Consider the following 22098-nt stretch of genomic DNA (forward strand, 5'->3'; position numbering starts at 1 on the left):
TACAGCCCCAAACATCACAGTGAGGTTTCTTTTGTCATTGTTTCACGTGAACGTTAAACACTTAATATCCAACAATGTCCTTTTCTAGTTCCCCTGTAATTTTCCAAGAGAAATTGTGGGGCATGGGATGAGTCCCAATAGCACTATGTTTGGGGGAAACGAGACTTCAGATTCTATTCATGGGTATGTCTTTCTGTGCACAGATTGCCGGCCTGTGGGCCAATTGCCCAGTGAAGGAAAATCTTAGCAGTTGCTGGAACATGGTAGTATTTTTGCTGAACGTTCAGAGATTTCATTTTTTAAGGTTCTCTGTGTGGGAGTGTGGGAGAAGGAGAAACAGAGAGAGACAGAGAAACAGAGAGAGAGAGATCAAAGACTTGCACAATGACTGAGTTATTAATAAACGACAGGCCAGCTTTAATTCTTGCATCTTTCCTGCATCATTGCTTGTACTAACTAGTGCCTAACTGTGGTGCCTTTAACTTAGGCCACATCCTCTGTCAGGAACTCCTCTCTTCTTTCCTTTACTTTTCAAGGAAGGACTAGGAAGAGCCCTCAAAGGAATATACTGTTTATAACTGAGGCAGCCGGGCAGTCTTTGTTGTCCAGCAAGGCAAGCCTGCTTCAAGCCTCTCCTGAGGGCCCCCCACCGCCCTGGAGCCTGGGCTGGGCAGTAGAGGGGTGCAGGTGGGGACCCCTTGACCTCCCAGAGGGACCTGAAGCCCCTGTGTCTCCACAGCGGCCCCTGGGGTCGACTTCAGGAGCTGCACCTTTGCGTGATGACTTCTCCCTGGTGCAAAAGCAGATGAAACTTAGTCCCAGCACCCTTTGAATAAAAAAACGAAAAAATGACAGATCAGCATTCCTAGAGGACACAGAGACGTGAAAAAAGGGCTAATGACTCACTGTTGATTCGCTGTCAAATCTGGGTTAGGACCGAGGAGGTCCCTGGGCTCCCAAGCCTTCGCCCAGAGACGGCAACACACTTGAGGTGGCATTTCTTCAGGGTTAGTGGAGGACTCGGGCCCCAGGAGAGATCTGCAGGCCAGCCATAGATTTGGGCTCTGGGCCGACCCCGCCTTCCCCACGCTGCCACTCCCCTTTGTGGGTTTAGTAGGGAGGTGAGCTGTATGCAAAGAGACTGCATGAAAGAGCCTGGAAACAGCGCCCTCCGTTTGCCTTGAGGTAGCATTTCCGGTCCTGGAGGATGCTGGAGAGAGAACTTGGACTTGGCCCGAGGTGCTCGCTCTCCTTAGGAAGCCCTGCTGCGGCTGGAGGGTGGGTTCCCGTTTGCAGATCCTGAGTAGCTCCGTGAGATGTGCCTCTGGCCGGAGGCACAAAGATGTTTCCATTGTCATTTTGAAACCTTAGGGTGTGCTTTTTCTCAGTCTTCTTCAAACCAAGATCATTTTCTGACCTTGAAATTCTGCTTTCCGGCTATTGCAAATGGAATGATGTGCGAGGGAGTCTTTGATGGGTTTGCTTCACTGGCAAAGCGCGCTTCTGCCCCGAGTTCCGGGGAAACTTGAGGCGTGCGCGTCCGTGCCGCGACGCCCGGTGGGGGCCGTCGTTGTCCTCGGTTTGTTCCTTTCCGAGCCTCTCATCTCTGGAAGTGCGTGTTGAATTGTACCCCAGCGTGAACACCACCCTCCTTCCTGGGCTGGCTCGGTGGCCTTGACACCGCCCACAGCAGCCCCTTGGCCTCTTCTGCACCATCTCCAAATTGCTTCTTGTCCTTCGGCAGCGGGAGGATCTGCATGGGCGGCGGTAAGCCGCCCTGAGTCGCTTCCCTTGCGAAGATGAAGCCGAGTCCTGCTTTCCAGGGTTGTAAAAGGACTGAGGATGGCAGGTACACAGCCCTTAGCGCCGTCTCTGGCACTTGGGAGGCCCGCTTTGCACGGCAGCTGTAATTCAGTGCATCTCCAACACCCTGGATTTTAAGATGCACCGTTATTTTATGTGCCGCTAAGGGCATATCACTGACAACGCACTGGGTGCTATTGATTATGAGGTATGGAGAGAGAGATTTTAGACATATTAAAATGTGACTTAAAATGGATGTTCTAGAATCCACTCCCACTAGCCTGGGATGTCTTGGGAACTTCATCTCATTCTTCTCCTTGTAGGTTCCACTCAATGGATCAATTTCCCTCGCTCATTCAGATTGTTCCTCAGGGGACCTTTGCCACGTAAGGGGCTGGGAACAGAGAGTGGCAGGGCTGGTAAGCCACCATGTCTGGCTCTATCTAGACAGCTAAGAAGCCCTTGAGAATTTAGCCTTCTTAGGTAAGCCTGCAAATGTCTTCGATAACTGCAAGACTTTTCAGGGTCTGGCCCCTCCTCCTTGCTCAGCCCCACCTCTCACTAAATCTCTGCTTGAAAACTACACTCCACCCACATCACCCTCTCTGCCTTTACCCAAATGAGCAGCTTATTTTCGTGGCCGTGGGCCTTTATTTATTTATGCCATTTCTTCCACTTGGAGATCCATCTTTTAACACCCGTAAGCATCCTTTGAGGTTGAATCAGTTGCCACCTGCTTATGAAACCTTTCCTTTTCTGAGTCCTATTTCACAAGCTCTTCTTCTGCGCCCTCACGGCGCTGATATCCGTCTCTAACGCAGCCTCTTTTCTTTTGCCGCTGGAAACATCCAGCTGTGTTCTGACCTGTCTTCTTCCTTGGTTTGTGAGCTGCCTCAGAACAGGAGTGGGCTCGGGCTTACCTGTCCTCTTAGGGAAACGAGCGCATCGTGTTTGCTCGGCAAATGCTTGCTAAATGAACGAGCGTTTCCTTAGACAGTCAGATGGAAGCGCCCGGAGGAAGACTGATGAATTCCGAGCCTCAGGACCAGGAGGTGGGTGGAGATGAAGCGCTGCTCTCCTTCATTGTCAGGGAACCGTGACTGGGTTATGTCACTACTACGTGAAAGGCAGCGAGGCTCAGCCTGACCCTACAGGTCCTCTTCCCATCCTCACAGATAATTATGAAAAGGATGGTAATGATGATGATGATGAGAGCTAACCTCTGTTGCGTATCTACTACGTGCCACGCACAGTGTTGAATATTTTACATGCATGTACTTATCTAATCCTTATAAGCACCCTGATCGGGTCCATATTGTCATGTGCCCCATGGCACGTAAGGCGATAGATATCTCTGTTCCTATCAGTGATGCCTTGCTGAGAGGAAGGCTTTTAGTTCCCACAGGTAACAGGGGCCCTAGGACAGAGACCAGGGAATGGAGAGCCTGCGTTTCCTGCCCTTCTGCCAAAGGACGTGGCACGTCCATGAACCAGTGGTGCCTCTCCTCTGCTGCAAGCAAGCACGTCCCCCAAAGCTCTCCATTCTTTCCCTACAGCCTGACATCCAACCCTGGGCCTTTTCTCCTCCCTCCAGCACATCCAGCCTTTGCCTCTGCATTTGGTTGACCAAAAAAAATGTGTGATTTATCCAGTCTCTTGGTCTTAGTCTTGAGTGGCAACCATTTTCTTCCCCTGAGTGTTGATAAATTTGATTGATAGGGGATTCATCTTGTCTGTTTCGGAGACTGGATTTATTTGGGGAGGCAGGGTCGTGCAGTGGGCTGAGCACAGAGTGCGGACAGACAGACCTGATAAGCAAATGAAGGAGAATAAGGAAAAGGGAATCTCAGAGGCTGACAGGGAAGAGGTGACATCAGAGACAAGGAGTCGGACCTCCTTGGACCCAGCGATGGCAGTTGTGGAAATGTGGTCCTGCTCGGATTCGGAACTCGGCACTCTCACGGAAAGTTATTACAGCCGCCTCATCGACACTGAAGCTGCTTCCTGCCCAGCTCCGGACTTGGCTCTGCCATTGTGGATATTGTGGCTGGGTCGCACCTGGCCTCAGTTTCTGCCCTTGTAGAGATGAAGAAGAGAACACCTGCGCCCTGGGGCTGTAAAGATCTGACAATGACAGGGGCAGAGAAGTGCCCGGTGCAGCTGCCTCTGGAGCTTAGTAGGCCTGCTTTGCATGGCAGCTGTCACTCACTGAGCCTCAAACGCCCTTGACTTTAAGATGCGCCATTATTTTATATGCCCCTAAGAAAGAAAGATCATTGCCAATTAATGATAACAGGCCACTGATGAGAAGAGCGTTGGGCTTTTGGTAATATTAAAATATGAAAGATACATAAGAGCCATGGAATCACATACGTGTTTGTGGAATAAAAGAATAGCGGTCCATGTGCACGTTGTCCAGGGCTCTGTCCTAGAATCACAGAGAAAATAAAATGACGTGGAGGCCCGATCGCTGTGTTCCCAAAACTTTTCTGGCTAGTAAACTTTGAGAGCTGCCAGCGGGCATGACCCACCTGCGGAACCAAAGCCAGAAGCCCACATTGGCGATTCCTCCCAGCAAAGGCGTCTTGCTGTGGATGCTCAGTGAATCCATTTCCATTTTACTTTTTTATTTTTGGACATCTCGGGATGTTACCAGCTGTTTCAAAGGGTTTATACGTTTTCAGGGGGAAACGGTTAAGTTGTTTTCACTGACCCCTCGGAATGAGTCGCCTCTCTCCCTTCCTGGGACATCAAACCTGAACTCCAGCAGAGGACATGGTGCACGTTTTCCCCGGTTCTCACACGCATGGGGTGCTTCTGGGCAACGCGCTCCTGAGCCCGGGGCAGCCCCGGTGAGCTCTGCTCGGGAGGAAGCCAGGGCACTGGAGTCTGGGCTGAGGCAGGGCAGGCCCTGCGGGACTTGGGAAGACCCTCGTCTCATCTCCAGAGCCTAGCGCCAGCCAGTCATGGCAGTTTCTTCGCTGTCAGGTCACTCGTAAAAAGAAAAAAAGATACTAGCAGACGTCTGGAAGAGGAAGCTGGGGGAGGGGGTGGGGGAAGGGAGAGGGCGGCTGGGGTCGCAGCAAAGGGGTGGCGGGGGACATGGCAGCTTGGGGGCGATGCGGGAGAGGCGGAGCCCCAGGGCCCGGGGTGGTTGTCAGCAGTGCCAGGCGTCCTCTGGGGCAGGGGGCGCCCCGCCCGAGCCCCTCACCGGAGGGAGGAGGCGTTGCTGCCGGAGAGGAACCTAGTTTCCTGGGCTCAGCAGGTTGGATGGGGGAGGCCTGCGGTGCTGAGAGAACCATTCTGGGGGGTGGGGGGCAGGACGCCCGCATTCTCTCAAACGAGCGCGTGGGTGCGTCCCTGCCTGTAAGCCAGAAATGCGGGTCTCACGTGTTTCTTCAGCTGCAACGCCCCTCGTTGGGCACGTGGAGGAAGCTCCCTGGATACGAGGCCCTGACCTTCTGGGAGTAGCTCAGGCGCCTTCCCCACCTCCCCGGGCAGCTGTTCGCTGTCACACGAGCTTGTCACACTAGCTCGTTCACAGGGCGATGTCCCCCCTCCCTCGGGCCCTCCCGCGGCCCCCTGTGGGTCACCACGCACCAGGCCATTTCTGAGGTCAGCGTGCAGCCGTTTCAGGAAACGCTGTCGCAGCTTTCCAGCCTCCTGAAAGGAAAGGAGAAGTGTCGTGAGCTAGACGTTGGCTCTTCTGGTCTAGCCAGCACCGCACCGACAAATGCCACGCCCGCCTTAACCGGCCAGCTCACGACTGCCTCCTCATTCGTGACTCCGGGCTGCCGTGAGCGTCCTTAGCCGTCACTTCATCTTGTGAGCGAGAATACGAACGTTGTTTTCGAGAGAGACGCCGACGTGACCGCAGATCCCCTGGGCAAACTTAAGAAATACAGCATTTATTAATGCATTTTGAAGAGCACTACCCTCTTGTTGCCAAATTCTAAATCGGAATTTCCTGGGAAATATAACTTAATTTTTAAGTTTAGGGTTCATGTCAGTATTGTTAAGTCAGCGCTGCTCAGACTAAGTTCGTTCTCCCTCTGCCACACGGAACAGTAGCTTTATCGTTCTTCCCATTCGGGGCCTTATTCTTACTTGGTCGCTAATTTTCCTTTCCATTCATTGACTTAATCTCGTTTTCACTTCCACTTTGACATCTTACCGACTATACCTTTGGAGTTGCATTTCTTTATCATAAACTCTTAGAATTAGGTTGTCAGCTGAAAAACGCCAAAAAAAAAAAAAAAAGATGAATTGCTTATTCTGAGTCTACTTCAGAAGGAGAAGAAGTATCCCAGACTGAGTCCGTTTCTTTGCAGAAGGTGGATGATTTGGTAAAGGTCTGTCGGGGTCTCTGTGGGGAAATGTTTTCACCTGCAGGCTCTTGGCTTGACATGCGGGGGGCTGGGAGTTAAGGCGTGGGAGACAGATTGGAGCCGGGACGCCTGACTTTTCCCCGGAAGTTGCTGAGCAGAAACAAAGCTTAATTATGGCTTCACCTTAGGTTCTGAAACAGCACTGGCAGTCTTTGATATATCTGGTAAAAAATCATAGCGAGCCCTGGCTGGTGTGGCTCAGTTGGTTTGGAACATTGTCCCACAGACCGAAGGGCCACAGGTTTGATTACTGGTCAGGGCATGTGCCCAGGTTGCAGGTTCGATCCCCAGTCAGGACACGCGTACAGGAAGGCAGCCAACTGATATCTCTCTCTCACATTGATGCTCTTCTCTCTCCTTCTCCCTCCCTCTCTCTCTCTCTCTCTCTCTCTCTCTCTCTCAGCAATGAAAAATGTCTTCCGGTGAGGATTAAAAAAAAATCACATCGATTTGAATAATGACTTAGTCCTTTCTTTGTACCTCCTCCCAGGATTAAGCCTTAGGTCGTTAAGTGCATTAATGGTGGTCATGGCCAGGTCTGTGCATGACCTGGTGCTTTTCTCCTGCACAGAGTGAGAGGACCGGTGCTAGTTTGTCCTGGAGAGAGCGAGATTTCAGAAGAATACCACTGCCAGAAAACATCACCATCAGTGATGAAACGATGTGCATTGCATCGTGTCTAATTGCATTAAGTCTTCGGTGCTAGTGCTCAGATTTTAGAAGGTGGGTCTTGAGCCACGGTGACCCCTAGGCATTGGGGTTAGCAGTTTGCTGGGAATTCTGAGTCAAAATCCCGTGTACTATAGTGTCGACAAGAAAAATTCTGCTTGTGGAATTACTGTCATCACCAGAGAGGTGTTCGTGTGGGGGTGGGGGAGGCGGGAGAACATGGAGGTCAGGAGCATTTCCAATGACATTGACTTCTGCTTAAGGAGCGATCACAACAAGACCGACCGTATCTTTATCTTATGGACACTTTCACACCACGCAGAACCTCTGCTGACTCACAGCAAAGGGCCCTCGATCCACTCGGTTGGGTTCCTTTGAGGTCAAGTGAGATCTGGTGACGGGCCAGTGGTTCTCGAATTTTACCAGGCAGAGAATCCTCTGTGCTGCTTACTACCCATGCCGGTTCCCAAACCTCTGTCCCCTCCCCTCCATCCAGATTTTTGTCCGGTCATTTTAAGGTGGCTCCAGACATGCAGGCCAGGTGATTCTTAGGCAGATAATTCAGAAAGACACCATGGAGACACTGGGTCCTTCTCTTGTGCTTTAGTGTAGTTTGGTCATCATAGACACATGTGACCCCAGTGCTATTACAGTCAACTTCATTGTCTTTTCTCTATTTCTATTAATTGATTTGAGAGAGAGAGAGAGTGAGAGAGAGAGAGAGAGATTGATTTGTTGTTCCACTCATCCAAGCATTCATTGATTGGTTCCTGTAGATTCTCTGACCAGAGATTGAACCCACCACCTCGGCATATTGGGACGATGCTCTAATCAACGGAGCTACCCAGCCAGGGCTTCACTGTCTTTTCATTATCTTGTAAATTACTTTAATTTACTATCTTACCACTGCTGTGAGCCACATAGGCCCCCATTAGGAATTACTGAGTACCCAGGTACTTCTACAAAGTGCTATTTCTCTAAGACTATTAATGGCTCAGATTTTTCCTACGATTTTCCGTTTTAAAAAGCATTTTACATACATGCAAAGCCCACAGGGCCACTTCAGTCCCATAGACTGCTGAAAATTGATTTTCTTTTAAACTAAGAATGGCTTTCTTTAACTTAAATAATCACTATTTGCATCACTTATATATCCTTCCAGTTCATGGTTTTCACTTCTGAAGCACTGGATTGTCCCCAGAGCACCCCATCCTTTGGTCTGCTTTAAAAACAAACAGATGAACAACGATAGATGATAGAAAGAAAGAGAGGATTTCAAGAGGGTAGATTTAGAGCAGAGAGAAAGGCAACCAGAGGTGCCCACCTGAAGCCTGCTTGTTGGAAATTGCAAATGACAATAGCAGCCTTGCCTTGTTCCTGCACATTCCTTTGACCGTGGTGACCCGGGACAAGTTCAAGGATCTGAATCCCATTCATAGCATTGTCCCACAACATCCACTGGCCTGAAGAAGGTGCTGGTGTTTCCTAGGAAAAGGAGTTCAGTCCCCCCAAGAAATGCACAGGGCCGTAGTCGGGAGAAAAAGTCTACGGCTGATAACTGTGTTTTTTATGGAAGATGCCTTTCAGCCTGTCTTTTTGGAGGGCAGATATGAGTGAGAAGACTTTGACGTGCTAATCCTGTGACAACCCATGTGTGCCCAGCGCAGCTTCCTGTCCTTGCTGACTGGTTAGCTGAGGGAATCTTCTCCCTGGGAGACTGCGGGGAAGGCTCTAAAAACAAACAGCAGGATTGCTCATTGGTGAGCACCTGTGCGCAGGTGTCCCCTAGCACACGCGACAGCAGTGTGTCACAGAAACCCGGGTGTGGGTCATCCAGGGTCCCATGTCTCCACTAGAGAGGGTTCCTACGGGGAGGTATGATCCCCACGGGTGAGAAAACATGTCACTGAGATCTTGTTAGTGGGCCAAATGCAGGCAACGGTAAGTTACAGGGGTTAGAAGGAGTCTTTCCGACCTATTTTAAATCTGAGAGGTAAGAGGGACAGATCTGGAAGAAACATGTGAGGGGAATCCATAGGGGCAGGGTCTTTGTCAGAAGAAGTCTTTGGGTCAGGTCCCAATAGCAACGGGGCTATTTCTAGAAGGCAGGGCGGGTGCCTGGACAGGCGCTCAGTTCGTGCCGGCAGGACAGAAGCCTATCCAGCCAGGCCTGCAGGGCAGTCAGGGATTCTTCTGTCCTCTAAGTTAGGTAACTAATGTGTTGCAGCCTTTGATTATATTCTCTTTGTCAGTCTCTCTTTAAAATATCATCTCATTTCAATCTTCTAATAACCCTCCAGGGTTGTGTTATGTCCACTTCATTGATAGAAACTGGGGCCAGAGCACGTCAGGGAACTCGCCCTAAGGTTCACAGGACATCAGCGACAGAACAGGGTTTTCCATCCACATCTTCTCAGGCAAAAATCTTATATTTATAATCAACTTTATCGGTGACCCCAGCAGCCTTGGAACACTGAGCAGTGCCGGCTCTTCCATTTTGTGGTATAATTTTCGAACAAGAATATGGTGGGCGAACGCAAGATCTAGCTGCTGTTACTTGAAAGGGAGTGAAGGGCCAAACCTCAGGATGTAATCATGATGATGGAAGATATGTTCTGTCCCATCCAAGGAGCCCTAAATGTTTCAGCGGGAGCTCCGCAGCCCCAGACCAACATGCACTTCTGTTTCTGACTCGCTCGAGAAGGAGCTTTCACATGCGGGTGAGAAATGGTGACAGGTGATTTTAAGAAACCCCAAACCGAGGCCAACCAAATGAAAACCAGACCTTTATGCTTAATAGGTAGGCTGCCTTTTGTCAAAGGAGGTCAAGGCCTTCCCTGTTCATCTTTAGTAGAAGTCAAGGTATTTATTTTAACATTTCGGTGTATAAATTATACATTGTTATTTTAACACTATACCATGTTAAAGGGGAAAATGAATTCAGGAGTCTGGCTTCTGGTTAAGGGGTGCCAGAAATCTGGGACCAGAATCCAGAAGCCACCTGTAGATTTGTCGTGACGAGTCCCCAGGCCCCGAGTATCAAGGCCCTTATATTCCTGGGGGAGAATGATAAGAACGTTCATTGAGTTCCTCTTCGACTTTGAATCTTTGTATAGCTCTGTGCAAGGCGTCTGCTCAGTAAAATAGCTAATGACTGTGCTTTTTAAAACTCCTAGCTGTCTGCCCAGTTGTTACAACACCCTCTGGCTCAGTGGGCAGCTTGTGCTCCAGACAGTCCCAGGTGCTCTGTGGGTACCTTGGTGAGTACTCTTGTCTGCTTTATACCTCATTTGACGCAGTGATATTGCCTTTCTCTGTGGTGTTTGTCGCCGGTGGGGAGCCGGTCAGGGGCACAGCGCAACTCTGGAACGCAGCCTTGCCGCTGACCCGTCACAGAGGTGCCCCTGACTGTCCTAGTTTATGTGAGAAACGCTCATGAGTAGCTTTGAAATCACGGGATGACTTGATTGGTGTATGTGACAGGATGGGTTGTGGGGTGTATGCGAGATGTGTCCTCGGGGTTACAGAGTGACTTGAAATATTGGTCTTCCCACCCCCATGGAGAATACTCCCTGGAGGGCTGAACCGTATGGCCCAAAGGCCAAAGGGCCTCCCTTTTTTTTTTATTTTTTTTTTGTATCTTATTTGTATCTATTTCCTTATTCCTGGTACGTAGTAGTTGCCCAATTAATGAGAAGGAAATAAGGAGATTTTTTTTTTTCTCTCCTTGGAAGCTCTAAAGGGAGGCTTGGGGGAGTGTTATGTTGATGTCATTATTTGTGACCTTGATGTTATCATTTCTGGGGTGCATGAGAAAATGGGTTGTTGTGGGGTCAAGACTCCAGCTGACTGGGCCTGGACCCTGGCCACACGCTCACACCACTTAGCCCCGACCCTGAGAGCCAGAGCCACGTGCCAGGCTGGGGGGTACCGAAGCCAGAGGCCTCACTCTGCTTTGGAGCACTCATTAGTTCAGCCGGCATTTATGGAGCGCCTACTATATGCTGGGCTAAGAGAAAACCACCAGGAACAGGGTTTAGATGTCCCTGACGCTGAAGAACTCAGTGGCCCAAGTCATCCATGGGCTGAGCCCAGAAAGAGCGGAAGTGGGCCTCTGATCCGGGCACTGGGTTCACTCGGAATTTTTGAGGCCCTGAGAAGGTTTGGATTATATTGAATCTCCACGTGGGCAAAGGTCCCAGATAGGACAAAAGAAATGTTTTTTATTACCCTAGAGATGTCTGATTCTCTGGCCCCACCTGCTCTGTAATTGATCCTGCTTCCCCCTGCTTCTCAGGAATCGAGGAATAAAATGGTTTATTTACAGTGGCCTAAACTGGGGTTTCCTCAAAAAGCACTGCTTCTGTTGAGATTCCACATTTACTTCAGTCTGGAAAGCCTTGGAGTGGCTAGCTAGAAGCCGGCGTGGGAATAAAAAGGATGAAAGGGGTCATCCACGCTTTTAAAGTTCTCTTTTGTGAGATCTATTTTATTTTATAGTCAATCTCGAAATGTGTATTTTATTTCGCTGTCTGAACCAAGAAGTTAATTGTCTGATGTTTTTGGTTTGGTTTTGTTTCCCCTCCTAGTAGCTTTCTGGAAAAGCCCAGGGGAGGGAGGGAGAGAAGGGGAAGGTTGTTGAACACCCTCCCTGTCCCTGTCACTTAACGCGCGTCCTCCTGGTCCTTCCCACGCGGTTGGTCGGCCGGGAGGGGCCAGGGGGACAGGAAGCTGCGGCTTGGGGAGGCACGTGCCTGGCCCTCGCTCACCCAGCTAGCTGGCGGCCGAGCCAAGGTCCGAATTCAGGTCCGGCCTCCTGCTCTGGACCACACTGCCCAGACCCCAGACTTTTTTTTTTTTTTTTTTTTTTTTGCATCTTCCTTTTGCTTTCCCTTTGCAGTCCTGTCCCTCAGTTTTATAATTTTCTTACCCTCTACTTTGCATTGATTTCCTCTCCCCCGCCCCCTCCCATAGCAAACACACGGATGGGCCCACCCCGGTTCTCTGCGTGGTTTTGCGTCTCAGACACGTCTCACCTGGGGTTACTTTGGGTCATTTCAGGGGCTGCAAGCATCCCTCTTTCCTTGGTGAGAAAACACTGGAAACCCACCCTGTTCCAGGAAGTCTGGGGGATCAGGAGTGTCTGGTGGGGGGGTGGGGGGCAGAGGGGACCGGAGGAGGCCGCATGTGGACGGACTTCCCTCCATGGGGTGGTTGGGGGGCTCCCACCGCACCCCGTGTCCAGGCCTGTGGGAAATCCTGCCGACCCCCCCCCAGACCTTCCATGTGAGACTGCCCAGCGGTGGGGCTCCGCAATTCTGGTTTTTTTTTTTTTTTGTCTCTGTTCTTAGAAATAGTAATTGAGTAAAAATGTAAGTGAGCTGATGCCAGGCGGCACCCAGCCAGGGTCAGGGTGAATTTCTCCGTGCGCAGTGGAGGCCGGCCCTGCCAAGCAGCTCCAGGGCCATCCCGGTCGCCTTGCGTGAACCCCATCTCCGTTCCAAGGAGACATGGGGAGCGGCTGGCGGGATGAGGGCCTGCGGCGCCTCTGGTTCCTCCCTCGCTCCGGCCTGGGCGTAGCTGACGGGACTGTTCTGCCCCGTGATGGGCCCGGGGCTCTGCAGCCTTCCAGAAAACCCTCTGCCAGGGGAGATCGCTCTTGCCCCTCAGAGGCCACGGGGCTGCTAAGTCATTCTTCTTTTTTTAAAGTCACTATCCTCCCCCACACCCCCACCCCAAATATTGGTTAGGATGAGGTTAGTCTGCCTGAGTTTCTCTCATACACCACACAAATCCAGAAGGTAAGACCAGCAGGAGTCTGTGTGTGTGGATGGGTTTAAAGCCGTGAAAGTCATTTCAGGTTTGTGGGGTTTTGTTTGTTGTTTGTTTGTTTGTTTGTTTGTTTTCCAAGTATTTGCTGAGCAAAAGGCTTTAAGCGGCTTGGGGAAGATTTAAGGGTTCTGCAAGCGGGAGGGGTCATGGGGCGCGAGTCCCTGGCCCATCGCAGACCTGCAGGACAGCGGGCCGGGCCAGGCGGAGCCGAGGGCCCTGCATGTCCGAGTGGCACTGCCAGTACCTCCCCCGTCACTCGAGTTTGCTGCTGCTCTGCCGACGGGCTGCCTCGTGTTGGACAGACCTGTCCAGGGTGGCCCCCAGCCGGGACTCTGTTTCATCAGCTGGTCTTGCGAGCGCGGGGCCCTGAATTCACAGCACGGCCACGTTTTCACCCTGGACGGTGCGTGTTCCCAGATGCGTGCAGATAGCGAGGCAGACTGGTTAGTCGCTCATGTCACCCCAGAGGAGACAGCAAGTGCGTGGAATTAACTCACTCACTGGCAGGGAGGCTGGGTGGCTAGTTTGGAAGTTATGCATGGGAGTAAGTTCCCCCACTCCGGGGCCTTCAACTGGGCCATGCTGGAGGGAGCAGATTTGCAAAACCAACGTCTAGTCTAAGTGACACGTATCATATAACGTGCAAGCCAGTGGATAACGTTTCACTCCCTGAGGTGGTGTTCGGTCGAAGCACAGCCGCCCACTCCACGGCCTGAACCTCGTTCTGGGACATTCCGTGGGGTGAGGATCTAGCCAACAGTGGAATGTAAACTCCGCTGCCTCGGCCAAGCTCTGCTCTGAGTAACTACAGCTTTCGCTTTCCAGATAGTGGTTTTCTCCGCCAGAGGCTCAGAGCAGGTGAAAAACCGGACCCAGCTCTTCAGGAGAAAAGTTAACGATAAATTACTTGGTATTTTCTTTGTGCAACTGTGTATCCCCTGTTTTTCTGATGCTATTTGGGGACCATCCAGTGTTTCGAATTCAACCATCTAGTATGGATGTTCTGTAACTACGCTGGTGTTTTTGGCCATCAAACTATTAGAGAAATATCCTCTTCCACATGGCCTGTATCACCAAGCAACCCACGTGGCTACTGAAATATGAGAAGAATGATGGATGGATTTACTTCTGCTGCCCAACAAGCCTTCAGTGAAAAGATGTCTAAATTAACTACAAACATAGCTTTTTAAGATAAATGTCAATTGTAGGCAGAGCTCGTGGGAAGACAGAGGGGAAGAGAAGACATGCTTGTGATAGATTAGTTCATTCAGTAGTATTTATGGAGTGTCTGCTATGTGTTAGGCACCAGTCTGGGCACTGATGATACTCTCCGTGTGTAAAACAGCCAGAAACTTGGCCCTCGGGGAGCTTCACATTCTGGAGGAGGAAGAGAGACAATACGATTAAGAATGGTAGAATTTGGTCACTGTTATGGGGGAGAACCGTAGAGCTGGGTTGGGGGATGGGAGATGATTTGCAATGTTAAATGAGCTGGCCTGGAAGATCTCTAGGAAGGTGGCATTTGAGCAGAGACTTGAAGGAGGTCAGAGGACAGCCTGGACTATGTAGGGAAGAGCGTTTCTGGCAGAAGGGACAGCTGGTGCTGTGGCTGACATGTTCAGGGTTAGCAGAAGCATCCTGAGAGACGAGGTTATAGAAATCATTATGGAAAGCTGTTGTAAAGTCTGAGACCTATCCTTTGGTGAAATGGGGAGGAGGGTGGTTTTAACCAAGGAGTTCCCAAGGCTGTTAAATAGAGAAGAGTTAGTGCCCAGGGAGAGGGAGCAAGGTAACAGCAGGAAGCCCAGGTATCTTTGTGATACCCGGAGAGGCACTTTGCAGCTGTGTTTCCAGGGGCAACTGGACTTGACCAAGAATCTCCAACAGACCTCACTTGTCCTGAGTTCGTTCTCTAGCAAATAATTTGAATGCTAGACAACCATGGCTTCTGTGTGTAGAATACTACAGAATTATTGGAAACCCACCCCCTTTTTTTCTGGAAAGAAACTATCTTTGCACCCTTCTGTCTATGAAAAGAGCCTTTTGGGTCTCCCATCTTGTGCTCACAAGTGTGGAATGACAGCTGTTGGAGTCTGTGCTTGCTGTAATGGCCAGGCTCAGCCATCTGCGCCTCGTTGGCCAGGGACACAGGGCACCACACGGGTAGGTGACCACCCATTGGCCTAGGAGAATGACAGACCGCCTTTCCCTGTGTGATGTAGAGTTGGGCTTAGCAAGGTCTTTGGATCTGTCCAGCTGCGCTTAGTGCCTTTGCCTAAATTTTGAAATGAGGTCATAAGCCAAGGAATTTGCACAACTATGTCTCTTATCAGTCAAAAAACATTTCTGTTGGACCAGAGTTGGCTTTCTAATTTTTAAGTTTTGAACATCAAGGCTTTACCCTGGGAAGTTGATATCATTCCTTCATCCATCTGGACAAGAGAAGTCTAGTGAGTCTACAGTGCTGATTGCCAGGGGCTGCGCCAGGTGCCGGTAGGTGGAGGAATATCGCATAGACTCTGTTTGCAGGAACCTGCAACCTAGTGAGGAGGTCAGGGCACCAAAGCAGACAAACAAAACCAAGAAGCCAACACCGTGTGGTTGATTACAAGGAAGGTGCTGAGAGGTCAGAAGAATTGCTTACTTTGGTCTAGTGAGGTCAAGGAAGGCTTCTTGGGGGAGGTGATATTTGCTGCTTGAAAGATGACTGTTGAAATTGCAGTTTGGCAATCACCCAGCAGCCATGGGAAGCTGCTTATGTTTTCTGGGAGGAGAAAGTTTGCCCTTTTGTGTTGCTCTCTCCCCCTGCGAGCTGGCATGACTGCCCGCTTGATGGACCACGAACAGCAGAAGGACGTAGTGTAGTCTTTGTAGAAACTGATGTGCTCCTACAGGAGACCCACTTGGAAATACTGAGGCTGGAGAACAGGGCACGGTTGTCCTGTCAAGGATTCGTGGATACATTCAGAAGATATAATTGACCTGTCGCATGTACCGTCCATTCTGCCGTGATGTGCTGCGGTATCGTGGGACTGTGTGGAATATAACATTAGTTTACAAGCCCAGGGTCACTGCCTGGAACTCTTGGCTTCAGCGCTCTGGCCTCCCACAAAGATGGAACTCTCACTGCTGCTCTGTGCAGTGGGGGTTTGCTGTGGCACGGCTCTATGACATCTTCATTCTGGGACCCAGGCTGAGGGGACAGTAAGGATCCAGGCTAAGCCCGCATGAGATTTTAAGTCTATAGTGCTTAACTGTTTGCTGGGAGCAAATAAGAGCGTGACCTTCCTATGTCATACCTTTCTGTGCGAGTTCCACGCCAGTGTAATGATTTAAACATCGTGTGCCATGTGCTTCTCTAGAATCCTATCTAACCCGAACCTGGGTCTCCTGACATAGACCTATCTGTAGATTGCGTAGACCCGTGCTCCTTCCGCTCTGTCCAGTGAGTAAACTGGAGAGTAACCCTGGCCGGCATGGGCTGTCTCCTGCGTGACTCCAGCACAGTGACAGCCATCCATCCGCGCCGATGGCCGCTGAGCATGCTTGGTGCTCGCAGAGTTCATAATCCCTTCCACGGCCTATTCTTAGCAGCAGCAGATGCCGAGATTCCGCATCCTGCTCTTGGGGATCGGCGGCGGGAAAGAGCAGGGAAAATGGAAGCATTGTTGTGCACAGGGCAGGACAGGGCAGGACAGCTGTGTTTCTGAATCGCCCTGTTGTGCTGCGTGCGTATCCTGCAACTCCGGGAGTTGTTCTGCTGAATGTGAACTTTGTCCCCCGACCGGAGTCTAAATTGGTTTTGGATCCTTCTGAAATCGCAACGGTCAGACCACATTTTTCTAATATGCGGTTGGATTGTGTCTTTGCTCTGAAGTGGAGCTGACTTGTCTGCGTTCACGTCCACCGCGGGGGTGGCTTCTTTATTTTCCTGGGCTGTGCGGCTTGTTTTCCCAAAGCTGCCATTTACCTCGTCCATTGTCCATAGTGAGGAGCCGGGGAGGGCAGCTCCCTGGGCACCTGCAGCCACGGCGGCTTCCACGACTGTTTCGTCTGCCGTTATTGTTAGGGAGAGAGCAGCCTGGTTTCCAGAAACTAAACAGGAGGCACCAAGAACAGCAAACCTTCTAGGTACGCCGGTGCCGTGGCGAAGACTTGGCCGTGGCCCGCAGGTAGCAGAGCGCGCTGGTCCTCTGTTGGAAGCGCTGACCGTCAGGGCTGTGGTCTCTGTTTGGTAGCTGCAGGCCAGAGACTCCAACCTCGGGGTGCATCAGAATAAGCTGGGGTCACCTTTAGAAGGTCTGGCTCAGCTGGTCTGGAGGGGGGCTGGCATGTTTAGTATAAAAAAGCTCCCCGGGTGATTCTAATGTGCAGCCAGAGTGGAGAACCTCTGTTTGGGGGGTGCTTCCGTAGCGTTTGCTAAAACTGATGTGTTTTTTGGTTTAGCTCTACATGTTGTAATCTGAGTGAGTTTGTTCATAAAGCAGAGGCTCGTGCATGGGTGGGAGTGCTGATGAATGGAAAGGCATGGATTCTGTCTTTAGGAACCAAGTGAACGATGATAGTGTGAGCCATCAGTTATTGAATACTTATATTACATTATATGCTAACCTCCATATTAGCCCTACACGGTAAACACTATCAATCATTGGCAGTTTTATGGGTAAGAAAACCACGGCTCATAGAGATCATGTAATTTTCCCAGAGTCACACGGCTAGTCAGTGGCAGCGTCAGAACTTGGTAGGCTCCTCCTAAGATGATGAACTTTAATATAAATAAGAACATTTTGGCTGAAAGCTTGAGAATCAGAAAAGGAGAGGCCACAGAGTGAAAAGAATATGTCCCTAGGTTAGCAATGTTCAACCAGTGCGCAGCAAGAATTTTTAAAACATGCAATACCTGACTATTTAGTCAGGGACAGTGACCTCTTTTCCCTGAGACCAGGGGTTCTCAACCTTCCTAATGCCGCGACCCTTTAATACAGCTCCTCATGTTGCGGTGACCCCCACCCATAATATTATTTTCGTTGCTACTTCATAACTGTAATTCTGCTACTGTTATGAATTGTCATGTACATATCCGATATGCAGGATGTATTTTCATGGTTACAAATTGACTATAATTAAAGCATAGTGATTAATCACAAAAACAATATGTGATTATATACGTGTTTTCCGATGGTCTTAGGGGACCCCTGTGAAAATGTCGTTCGACCCCCAAATGGGCTGCGACCCACAGGTTGAGAACTGCTGCCCTAGTGTCGGATTGAAGATATGAGAACAGCCAACACCGTAGCCATCTGGTGGGAATGAATCCAAATTCTACAGTTTTCTTGTCAGATTGGCAAAGAGTATATTTACAGGTGACCCGCAGGACTCCAGTCACTAGTCATTGGGCACCATGAGCTGGACCAGGTCGAAAATTGCCAACCTGGACTATTAGGAAGTTCTTCCTTCCTGAAAGAGGGGGGAAATATTTGGATACGGTGTTTGGGTGTCTTTGTTTCTCTTCTTTAAATTCAGTGTTTCTTTTCCTACAAACCGATGAAAGGCCCGGGCTGCTGGCAGAGCCCCAGGCCTCAGCTGCTGGCATTGCCCTTGCACAGGGGCTTCTAAGCCACGCTCACCTCTGCCCTCTGCGTCCCTCATTTGGGTGGAGATGGGTTCTTCTGAGGTGGATGTATAGGAAGTCCGGTGCGTTCGGACAGGGATTCTCTTGTCTGGGCGGGGCGATCCCTGATGTGTGCAGTACAAAACCCTAATGAAACCCTAGGAAATCCCACCTTCAGTTCCCGGTGGTCCTACCTGCCCCGATACTTATGAAGAAATGATGCAGGTACCCAATAAATATTTGTTAAATGAAGGCGAGAATGAATTTTGCAGACAGGGACCATCATAAAAGCAGTGCTTCGTATATTGCTAAGGACACTTGGGGTAATGAGAGGGGGCTTCACCCATTAGCTTGCCCCCAGTTTCTCCAGGAGGCCGACTCCCAAATGCCTCCCCAGGGGCACCTCCTGTACACTAAGCAGAGCAATATAAATAGCCTTTATAAGAACCTTTTTTATCATCGGCCTGTTTCTGACTTTCATTGAAGGCTACTGACTTTTCACTCTTGGTAGCATTTTTCACAGGATGACTTAGGAAAAGTTCAAAGTCCCCAGGGCATCTGAGGAGCAGGAGAGAAGGTATTGGTCAGCCGGTGGGAAGGAGAAGCCCAACTCTGACCCATCTTGCCACAGGGAATCCTGTGGACATGCCTGAATTAGACCCTGCTCCCTCTGTGAGTTCAAGCTGCTGTCACTGGAGTTATAAAGGGACATTGAGGCCCGTGTTCCTGGGTCTTTAGGCAGACAGTGCCCGGATTTCCAGGGCTCTTCTTGTTTCAATCTTACTTCTGCCTGAAACTCTTAACACAGGCAGGCTGTACCAAAATGATTTTTAAACGACTCTCTGGGTCGTGTAGGAGGGGTTGGATTAGTACTACAGCCTTTAAGCAACTTTTTTTTTATTGCTAAGTATCCAACAGGCTGAATGGAGGAAATTCAAGTCTAACCCTGGAGGGACCCCGTTTAGTCATCTGTCTAGACAGACGAGTTCATATAATGGGCCTTTCTGTTTCTTTTGCTTTGTTATAGCAGATGGTGGTCCCTTTCTTTCAACTTGGCGAAGATGTCAACATTTGGTGTTTTTGATCCCAACCTACCGTTGATAAGCCAAGAAAGTGACTCACACACGAGCCAAAGATGACTCTGACTGTGACACTTAGTCTCTGATACAGAAGCGAGAAAATACAGGCTCCGCATAAAGCAGAGCCGGCCAGAGCCCACTGGGGCAGCCCTGGGCACGGCAGCCACCCTCTCGGACCCTTATTTTTCTCCTCTCTAAAATGGGAGTTAATTTTTTAAAGCCTACTTCTTGATGGCACTTTAAGAAAAGAAATGATCTAATACACAAAAGTGCCTTGTATATGGTAGGCGCTGAATAAACTCGCTTATTCCTTCATTCCTTCACTTAAAGGCTTTTCTCTTTTGAGAGCCACAGAAAGCCACAAATCCAACCCAATGTTTTTAGGATCAGGTTGACTGACTTACACTGAGATAAAGCAAGTGCTATTTTTTTTTTTTTTTTGAAGTCCAGGAAAAAAATTAAAAGTGGTACCAATTTCTGTAAGAGGAAAGTAATACCAGAGATCGTGTTTAAAAATTGGTGGAAGTAAATAAGGTGGCATGACCTTCCCTGTCTTATCCAGGAGGGCTGAAAACTCTCTGAACTTGCCTAAAAATACTAGCTGTGTCAGTAACTATTTCTGCAATGAAGCCCTGCCTGGGTTGTCCCTGAAAACAATGATGTGGGAATTTTTGTTGTATTCTGTTTAACTCAGTAAATATCCACTGGACATATATTGCCTCAATGGCTTTCTCTCCACCTGAATCACACAGGTGGAGAGAAAGTGAAGCAGGTAGGGATGGGTCCCTTCCTGGGGGGCACAGCACGGACAGCCCCGGGAGTCCCTGGGGCTACACACCCAGGTAGGACAGAGGCCCCACTGTCTCCAGTTACATAACATTGGATTGGGCTCGTGTCCCTCCCCCCCTTTTAAAAAACATTTATTGATTAGAGAGAGAGAGAGAAAGGGAGGGAGCGAAACAATTCATTGGTTGTTCCACTTATTTATACACTCATTGGTTGATTCTTGTAGGTGCCCTGACCGGGGATCAAACCTGCAACCTTGGTGTACTGGGATGATGCTCTAACCAACTGAGCTACCCGGCCAAGGAGGGCCACATTCCCTCTTTAAGCCTCAGTTTCTTACCTTCCACCAGAGTGGGATCATTCCAGTGCTTACGTGACACATGGTATGCCCCTCAAAACCAGCAAACCAGCTTTTGTTACTTTTATTCTTTTTATTGTTATAATTACGTATACTGCCCTCAAGTAGCTTATAGCGTATTTGTGGAGACCCATTTGTAAACTAACTACTGTACCCAAGCAGAATAATAATTAAAAAATCACTGAGTGATATTTACAACTAAAGGACAATGGAAGGTCAAAGGCAAGGAGGTTGGTTAATGAAACCAATTTTTCAGAGACATGATCCCTCACGTACCTCTTCCTCAGCTGGGAAAGGACAGAAGCAGATAACGTCCACGTTACTAGCAAGCTCTTCCCACTCCACAGCACAGTTCATGACCGTCGCACTCATTGCAATCCCATTAGGACCCAGCGCTTTACACGGGCCTGAGTCATGTCTCTTCCCACGCAACTGCGATCGATAAACCCCACCCGCAAGCGCGGGGAACGTCAAGGACATCGCTCCTCACCGCCACCACCCCTAAGTCAGCAGGGCGACTTGTCCAGTTCAGGGCTCCTTCTCCTCTTAGGCGTCCTATTCAGGGAGACTTAGGCTTCTTCAAGCCCAAGGAGCCCCGGCCCTGCCCTTGTGCTGATTGCCTGTCCCCAGACTGCAGAGCTTGTCCCCCTCCTGACCCCTGGCAACCCAGTCCTGTCCCGTTGCTTGGGGGGCTGTGGGTGGGGAGAAACTGCCCAATGCCAAGGGTATACAGAATTGATGCCTCCTAAGGATGCAGTCTGAGGTCCCCAGGGGCCTTCCCGAGTACAGACCTCTGTCTCTCACTGCCAGCCCTCTGGCTCCTCCCTGCAGCCTCTGTGACACGAACCCTGAAATTGGGGGTCCCCCCAAGAGCTCGCCCCTCCTCAATTGTAATTCATTATGCATGCTGCAGTGTTTTTCCTTTCTTCTTCTTACACGGAGGGGCTTAGGGAAGAGTGAGTGGTGCATGTGCAGGGCAGGCTCCGGGGGGACAGAGGGGAAGGAGAGGAAAAGAGGGGACATACAAAAACAGGCCTGAAAAGGCCCTTGCCTGCCTGCTGTTAGGACCTGTGGCCCCTTGAACTGCACCGTCCCCGGCCAGCGAAGCCACGTGGGTGTCTGAGTGCGACTCTAGCTGTCATCCCAGCATCCTTGAGACCTGGCCTTCTGTCACTCACAGGGGAAATCTGGCCTCACTATTACCCTAAACTGTAAAAGCAGACCAAGAGAATGTGTTCTCTTCTCTTTATTCTTGGGCAGGTGTTGAACCTTGGGTCCTTCCTAATGCTCAAAGGCAGCCTCATTGTCTTCCTCGGGGATGCCGTGGGGAGAGGTCTTAGTTGCACGTTCTAAGGTTCTAAGGTTAGCTATCTGGAAGATGCGATGAATCCCGTTGAAAACAGCATCCTTTTTCTGTTCTTGTGTTGGAGGCTGAGTTCAGTCCTGACATCTCAATCCTCGAAGGCCAGTGTTTAAGTCACTGGCTGTGATGCAACATGTTATCATGTTCTCTCCGTGCTTTTAGTTCCTAGAGAAAGGCGGGCCTAAATCATCTCACTGCATTTCACTTCT

At 50.0% G+C, this 22098-nt stretch overlaps 1 protein-coding gene across 3 annotated transcripts in view; it reads left to right on the forward strand.

The window, feature by feature from the left end:
• Window positions 1-22098, forward strand: part of TGFB2 (transforming growth factor beta 2) — a 62201-nt gene that overhangs the window by 4910 nt on the left and 35193 nt on the right. For 2 of the 3 annotated variants that reach the window (XM_090263321.1, XM_090263323.1), the window contains exon 2: window positions 10037-10120. The exons of the other annotated variant lie outside the window; for it this stretch is intronic. In XM_090263321.1, the coding sequence (XP_090119447.1) occupies window positions 10037-10120 (84 nt within the window). The remainder of the gene's footprint in view (window positions 1-10036; window positions 10121-22098) is intronic. 3 annotated transcript variants of the gene reach the window in all.

This window comes from Furipterus horrens, unplaced genomic scaffold (genome assembly GCF_987537825.1).
Source record: "Furipterus horrens unplaced genomic scaffold, mFurHor1.1.pri manual_scaffold_15, whole genome shotgun sequence".
NCBI classification, from domain to species: Eukaryota; Metazoa; Chordata; class Mammalia; order Chiroptera; family Furipteridae; genus Furipterus; species Furipterus horrens.